We start from the raw sequence: 8,369 nt of genomic DNA on the forward strand, positions 1-8,369 counted from the left end.
AAAAAACAGACATGTTGAGTAAATTTTTATAACTTGAAATGCAAATATAAATTATACATTTTGTAAACATATACAACTATTTATCTAAAAATGCAGCCAATACACCTGCTGTTTTTTCATTTTGTACAACCATTTAAAAATATTACTAAAACTAAAATGAGAGAACAATCAGGTGTCGCAATAAGATGCCCCACAAATGATGTGTGCCAGTAAAAAAAGGTTTTCCACCAAAAGACAGAGGAGAGCAGCACAGGGACAAACCTGCAGGCCTGACAACAGCAGGTGTATCACTCCGCTGGTTTTCTACTTAGTGACAGTGTTTACGTTGCAAATGTGCCTTAGTGACATTCATTAGTGCCCTCACTGACACACAAAACAAAACGACTACACAACAGAACAACTACACAAGACAACACAACACACTAACTATACACTCCACACTTAACGTCACAAATCTCCCACATCTAAAAACTCTCTCTCACTCGCTCCCTCTGTCTCGCTGCCGTTACCGTCACTCCCAAAACTTTTCCCTCTTCCTAAACAACCAAATCCCACGTGTTGACTTTTTTTTTTTAATTGGTCGACATGGTGCATTTTTCCACCGATAGGAAACAGGTGGCTTTTTTCCTTTCTTTACTGTTTTCGCGCTTTCCTTAGAAAACGCTTAAAACCCACACACACAAAAAACGTGACGACAGTATTTAGTAAAAAGCGTGGCTTATATATATTATCACAACTCTGGATTTACTGGCCTGTAATTAAAATTTAAAAACTTTGAAGTCCGAACTTTCAATGTGGGCTGAAATAGAGACTCAGCGTGGCTGCAGCTTGTTGCTGCGTCAGCTTAAATCAGTCATGTGATTTGGAGGTGCAGCGTGTCCGTGGACCACAGAGGGTTAATAACACTCACCTTCCTTCCATTTCCAGAGTGTAACATCCAACCATCTGTGTAAAATCCGAAATTCCCATGGTGTTGTTCAAAATGTGCTCTGGCACAATCATAAGCATGGCTTGCTACTGAAAACAAGAAAAAAGCCGGTCCTGCTATGGGCTGAACCATTTGTTAATGGTGGAGGGGGGGAACACTATCCAATATATTCAGTTTTAGCATTTATATTCACTGTTGACTGTAACTACGCTCAAACTGTTAATGCTATCTTATTTTAATAAACAACACTGTCATATGCAAAACTGGGGTGGCACTCGGGATGGCAAGGGATCATTTTAGGGTGGCACTTGCCACCCCATGCCACCCTTCTAGATCCGCCCGTGGCCTGCTTGCTGCTGAAGTCAAAGTAAACTTTATTGTCATCTCCGCTACAGACAGTCCAGTATATAGAGAGACGAGACGACAAGGCTCCAGTTACAGCAGTGCAAGTAAACAAACAATAAATATAAGAAGAGTAAGAAAATAAATATACACTTTAGGACCAGGGGTAAAGGGATCAATAACAATTTAAAATTTATAATTTACAGTTTGATGATTTAAAGTCTCACACACAACCCGTTGGGGGGGGGGGGGCTGCTTTCAAATAGAGCACATTTCATTCATAATGTTGTAAATCCAAGCCCATTTTGTATTCATGATTTGAATCCTGGGTTGTGTGAAATCTCAGAAATACACCCTAGACAAAGTTAATCTGTGAACTAAGGTGTAGGTCTATTAGGTTATGTTGTGGTGATCCTCTGGTTGGGGGATTTGTGTTCATACTGGAGTGCAAAAGTAAAACTGATAGAAGATGAACAAGAAAAGTTCAAAGCCATCAGGTGCTCAGTTTAGAAAAAAGAGAAAAGAAGAGGAGGAGAAACGAGCAAAAGATACAGGTAAGCAGATGTGTGATTGGATAATGGCAGGTCATCCTGAAACAATCAGAATCAGAATACTTTATTAATCCCTAAGGAAATAATGTGGGTTACAGTTCCTCCAAGAAGAAATGGTAAAAATAGTAACAGTAACCTACTAAACTCCAAACAATACATTATGTTACAGATTTTAATATTAATTAGTCATTGTCAATTTGTCCTGTTCTCATTGTATGATGAATTAAGATGGCTGTTTGGTAGCTGTTTGCATACTATGCATACTCTCTCTGTTATGCCTTTTGGTCAAAAGTCAGTAGTTAGTGCAAAATCTGATTAAGTTACGTAACTAAGGTGATAAATAAGTTCAAAGTTAAGAAATATTATAAGTAATTCATGCTAAAAACAGTTAAGATGTGTGTGTTTGAAATTTGCTCAGAGTGAGACATCGTTATCACAAGCGATCTTTGTATTGTATGTGCGGAAATGGGAGCGAGGGAGCGCTCTGATCATTCACCTATCTTTGACGTATTTTCTCCGTTAATGTTGTGAAAAGTGCTTCGGCAGTATTAAAACTGTGAATAAGCTCATGTACACGCTAAAAGTACTCTACACGCTTGTACCTTGGGAAACGTTCGTCTTTGTGAGTATTAATGTGTTCAGAAACAACTTTTATATGTGTTTACCTGGAGTTAACTGTGATGCTAATGTAACGCACGTGTTAAGCTAGGCTAATCATTAAGTTTGTCATTAAGACGTGTATTAGCTAGCAATTTATTTTCACTTTTTGTATATTTCAGTTACAAATAAGAAATAGCAAGGAGAAGCCTTGAGAGAGATAAGGCTTTGAAGGATCTTCATTAAAAGCAAGAAAAGCAAGCTTTGTGTGGAAGATCTCGTCTATTTTGTTCGCTGGCTGTCTAGCTCAGTGTTGCCAACTCCTCAGTAAGGAAAATCGCTATTGGTTGTCCTAAAAGTCGCTAGAAGTCGCTAAATGACGTCATCACCTAATTTGCATAATTGGTCATGCTAATATAATTGTAACCTATGTTGTTGGAGAGAGAAATAACATCGTGGAAGAGACATAAAGTGAGTAAAAACGTCCCTAAATGCATTTAGAGTTTATTTAGAACTACAAATTAAATTTCTTTTAGCAATTATTGTTTTTTTTAATGTCACAATTCCAACCCTGCTCCTTTATCCGGGCTTGGACTGGCAAAAGTGATCCGAAATAGGCACTCTGGTGGAGTTACTTTGTGTGTGTGTGTGTTTATAAGTAGTTTTAAACCTTGTGATCCACAAAACAGCATAAGAGTAAAAGAGTAAAAGAAGAACTGACTGTGTTACAGCAACCGCTGCTTGTTGAGAGTAAAAGCGCGCTTTCACGCTTTTCACGACTTTTTAAGAAAAAAGTCGCTAGGGGTCTGAAAACTCGCTAAATATAGCGACAAAGTCGCTAAGTTGGCAACACTGGTCTAGCTTCACATGGTCACGTGTCGTGAGGGCAGCACACTCTCTCTCTTCATATGTGTGTGTGTGTTTCTCTGGTGAAATTCAGTATGGTTCCGACAACAGTTTTATGTTAATGTACAATCCTTAGAGGGAGTGTTCGCCCGGGGCGCCAAACAGGCTAGGACCGCCACTGTTGCCGACTCATCTAATCCTTCCAGGTGAGGAGCAGAACCAGCTGTATGTGTGGTGATGCTGAGGCTACAAAACAGGTTGTATCGATGAAGTATGGCACTTTCCCAATAAGACAGACACGCTGTTTAAAAATTACATCAAAACTTTTTTACAGTATAAGCAGGAGGCATCCAGTTTCTCATTCCCAGCATACCGATGATTTGTCACGTCCCGAGGCATCTTGTAGTAAGGCAAAAGGTACCCTTCGGTGTCCTTATGATCCGCTCCGGATTCATAATTGAATCCAGTAGAATGCTGCTCGTGGCGGTAACACACGCTCCAGCTGTCTATTCCAGCTCTAACCCTAACCTTAACCCTATCAGACAGTGTTTTCCAAAGCGATCATGATCGGAGCGTAAAACACATTTACATGTATAGATTCATTCCAAGTGGCTCTCATGGCACCAAAGGCGTAACATACAGACGATTGGTCCCATAGCGTCGGTGTTGTGGATGGGTGTAGCTTTGGGTCATGTGGTGTCGGTAATAGTGATCGCTATATCACCTGTTCACGGCCTGAGGGAATTTTTGTGAATGAGTGGGTGATGGGGGAAGTCGACTTTTGCTGACCGCTCAAGCTTAGAATGTTTTTTGATCACTGTTTTTCTACGGATTTTAAGGATTTGATAACAAATAAAGGAGTTTTTAAGTCTAGAACTTTGACTTACGTTTTAAACAGCGGGCGCGTCAACATTATTCCCCTATTCAGCTGCTCGGCGACTCAAAGGCTTGACAGTCGCCAATATTTGTCAGCAAAAAGTGCGACGGCAATGGAGCCTCCCGCAATCAGCGCTGAATAAACGCCGACGCAAGCCCACACACCGCCGCCACTACATCCATAAAAGCGGCTAGTCTGACAGATAAGGAGAAGACAACGGTAAACTGTAAACTGTGTTTTTGTGCTGCGTATTGTTTGAACGCAGTTTGGATTCTGACCATACGAAGATGTTTTTGTGACACGCCCACCGCTACGTTTGCTGTTGGACTTGGTGTGTGTGTGTGTTGTGGCTCTGCAGGCGTTCAACTGAGTTTGAAGGAATTGCTGTTGCCTTTGTTTTGGATTTTGGCATGCTGCTTATGTTGAATGCTGAAAATGAGTGGATCACAGGCTGCATCTGTTGTTGGAAAAACTGAAAAGGATAAAAGATTAATTTCTCTCACTGAGAAAACTCTTGCAAACAAAATTGAAACCATCCAAACAGATCGGAAAAGGCATGTAAACAAAATGAAAAGTGTTATTATGTCTCTTAAAGAGCTCATGAAAGATGATAAAAATTATTCACAAGTCAAATCACAGTTTGATGAGTTAACACACCTGTTTAAGGATGCCAGTGCATTGCATGAATCTTTACTTTCTCTAATCTCATTTGATGAGAAAGATAAACAAAATACATGGTTCTCAAGCATCGCTAAATACAATAAAGGGTTTATGGAGGATGTTAAGATCTGGCTTTCTGAAACTGATAAACGTATGGGGAGGCCATCATCCGACAAAGCACAATCACAGGAAAATTCCCTGGGAGGAGAAATGGAGGTGCGAGAGCACCCTGGAAAACAACCTCAATCATCTCTTAATCCCCAGAATGATGTTAATGATGACGTGTTGCCATCCGACAGTGTGTCAAATCAAGGCAGTAGCTCAAGAGTATCATCTATTTCATCTGCACGTCCCAGGGCAGAAGCTGAAATTGCCGCCTTGCTCGCACGTCAACATATGCTGAAAGAAAAACACTCTCTTGAAAAACAAGAGGAACAATTGAGGAGAAAGAAAGAACAACTTCAGCTTGAAGCAGATATAGCTGCAACTGTTGCAAAGGTTAACGTGCTGAGAACTGGATCCACTATACGGAGCATCGCTTCACGGAAATCTAATGTAATGGAATCATATTTTAAAACAAAGGGAAACAGCCTTGAAATTCTTAATGCAGATGCAGAGACTTTTGTTCCACAGACGCTTACAAAAGGAAATGCAATCACTGGGAATGCAGAGCTTCAAGTAAAAACAGTGCAACAGAATATGAAAAGGGAAAGGCCTGCACCCGCTCTTATGGGGCCTTCTGACGCTTTTGGATCAATTCCACCTTTGCCTAAGCCACAAGCTGCTCATCCAGTAGCCAATGAAAATCTGTTGTCCATTATGGAAAAACAAAATGAATTAACTTGTATGTTGGTCCATCAGCAAAGTCTTTCTTCACTGCCCAAAAGGGAGATTCAAACCTTTGAGGGCGACCCTTTACATTTTCAGGCTTTTATGCGCTCGTTTGAACAGGTCATCGAAGCAAAGACTGGCGATGCTGGCAACTGCCTGCATTATCTTGCACAGTACACCAAGGGCCCAATGAACTTGTTAAAAGCTGTCAACACATGTCTGAGAGTGCTGGATATGTAAAGGCAAAGACTCTGCTGTATGAGCACTTTGGAAATGGACATGTGATTGCATCTGCTTATTTGAACAAAGTTCACTCATGGCCACTGATTAGATCGGAAGATGGAAAAGCTCTTCAGGCATATTGTTTGTTCCTGCGTGGATGCTGCAATGCAATGGAAGAGATTAATGATCTCTCTGAATTAAATACACCTGCCAATATGCTTGCTGTGATTAGAAGACTGCCATATAAGTTAAAAGACAAATGGCGAACAGTAGCATGTGACATTCAGGAGAGGCAACATCGCAGAGCCGCATTCATTGACATTGTTTCCTTCCTTGAGCGTCAAGTTAAAATTGCTACAGATCCCGTCTTTGGAAATCTATGTGACGTTCCAGCAACACATCTAGCAGCCAAGGGCAGCAATGGAGGGAAACGTTCTCTGCATCTAAGAGCTAAAGGAAGTAGCTTCGCCACAACAGTCTCTGATGTTGAGAGACAGAATCAGACAGGGGCTCAAGATCACCACAGTACTGTGAAGGCTTGTTTTTTCTGCAAAGGCGGACACACAGTGGAGTCATGTGCTCTGCTTGATAAGAAACCTCATAATGAGAAGATTTCTTTTCTTAAAAGGAACAGCATCTGTTTTGGCTGTTTGTGTACTGGGCACATAAGCAAAGAATGCAGAAAACGCCTTTCATGTAAAATCTGTGGTCTCCGACATGCAAGTATACTCCATATCCACCATAAAGAGAAGAATGAAGTCAAACCTAATAATGAGGGAGATAACATTCCTGTTACGATCCAGACTAGTGGTCTTACTGGGGCCAGTGAACAAGACTGTAAGCTTGCCATTGTGCCAGTTAAAGTAAAATCAAAGAGAGGTCAAAGAATAGTGGAAACGTATGCCTTTCTGGACCAAGGGAGTTCAGCATCCTTTTGTACAGTGGGTCTTATGGACAAGCTGAATATTGCTGGGAGGAGGACAAAGATTCTCCTGCGCACCATGGGACTGTCATGATCCTGGGTCTATGACCCAGCGTTTTGAGTTTATTGTTATTATTTTCCAGTTTCTGCTGTTTTGTATTTGTTCTTAGGGTTTGAGTTGTGTTTCTATCATCCCTACCTGTGTTCTGTGGAATTACAGGGATTATTTTACATAACCATCATCTTATCATTGCATTAATTATCATTTCATCTGCTGGCATTATGGTATAATTTATATTATAGGGTTATCATAATCAAATATTAACATGTTTATTACAGGTGCAGTTATAACTACTTTAAAATGATTGAGTTAAATATATATATATCATAACTCATATGCTGAGTATATTGGTATAGTAAAATAGTAGCTATACTTGTCTGCAGTTTTACGGAAGGATCTGTGTCTGCATTTAATTCTTAAAATACATGAATGTTCTCTCCTGCAGTTCTACAACTGTTTGGCAGTTTACACCTCTCCACGCCATGCATTCATTAAAATCAGTTGTTTGAACGGCCTTTTCTGGACTCATTGTTTTACTGTCCTTTCAGGTTTGTCTCCTCTATGTGCTCTCCTGCAGTTCTCCTCTCGTGTTTCAGGTTTGCTACTCTTTGGTTTAGTTTCTCCCAGTTTAGTTCATCCTTGGTTCTGTTTTGCCATCCCCACTTTATGTTCAGTATTCTTAATAAATCACCCTCACGTCTTAATAAGTGCTGCATTTGAGTCCTCCTTCCTCACCTCACACGGCCGCTGCCCCGAGCTGTGACAGGGACAGAAGAAAGTGGTGGACAGTTTCATTGTACCTGAACTTGAAGTTGCTGGATTGGACAGTGACATGTACTGTGATATGCCTAACCTCTTCACTCAGCATCAAATGCCTGTAGATCTTGGTAACATCCCAAATCAACAGGACCTGGATGACTGGCCACATTTGAAGCATGTTCATTTGCCAGAAATTAAGGCCAATGTGGAGCTTTTGATTGGCATGAATATGCCCAGAGCTCTAGAACCTTTGGAGGTCATCCGGAGTGTAGGTGATGGACCTTTTGCCATTAGGACTGTGCTTGGCTGGACAGTGAATGGGCCACTTAATCAAGAATGCTGTGGAAGGCCAGGATGTTTGGCAACAGTTACTGCCAACAGAGTTTCTGCCGTCACACTGGACAAGCTATGGAAACAGCAGTTCAAGATGGACTTTCCTGAGAGCAGCAATGATGAACAGATGGGGCTGTCAAAGGAAGACTTGAAGTTCCTGGAATTGGCCAGCAAGACGGTGACTTTGAGGGATGGGCACTACAGCATTGCCCTGGCACTGAAAGACCGAGACATAAGAATGCCTGACAACCGTGCAATTGCTGAGCAACGAGCCTTAGGTTTGAAGAAAAGGTTCATCAGAGATACAGAACTTCCACATGAAGATCCTGAAGTTAAGGCGTCTGCTGCCGTCAACGTTTCACAAGTACACGATGATGATCATCCTCTGACCCTTTTAATCCATCGTGCCTCATCCTGGACTCGCCTCATCAGGGTGATGG

The 8,369-nt window shown here is 41.2% G+C and overlaps 1 protein-coding gene across 1 annotated transcript; it reads left to right on the forward strand.

The window, feature by feature from the left end:
• The first annotated feature begins 2,112 nt into the window (after positions 1 to 2,112).
• LOC120442294 lies at positions 2,113 to 7,036 on the forward strand. Its single transcript, XM_039618603.1, has 2 exons — positions 2,113 to 2,443; positions 3,401 to 7,036. Exon 2 carries the CDS (start codon positions 5,848 to 5,850, stop codon positions 6,868 to 6,870), a length of 1,023 nt encoding a protein of 340 aa, XP_039474537.1. The 5' UTR covers positions 2,113 to 2,443; positions 3,401 to 5,847; the 3' UTR covers positions 6,871 to 7,036.
• Positions 7,037 to 8,369: the final 1,333 nt, after the last annotated feature.

The sequence above is a fragment of the Oreochromis aureus genome, linkage group 1 (assembly GCF_013358895.1).
Source record: "Oreochromis aureus strain Israel breed Guangdong linkage group 1, ZZ_aureus, whole genome shotgun sequence".
Lineage (NCBI taxonomy): Eukaryota > Metazoa > Chordata > Actinopteri > Cichliformes > Cichlidae > Oreochromis > Oreochromis aureus.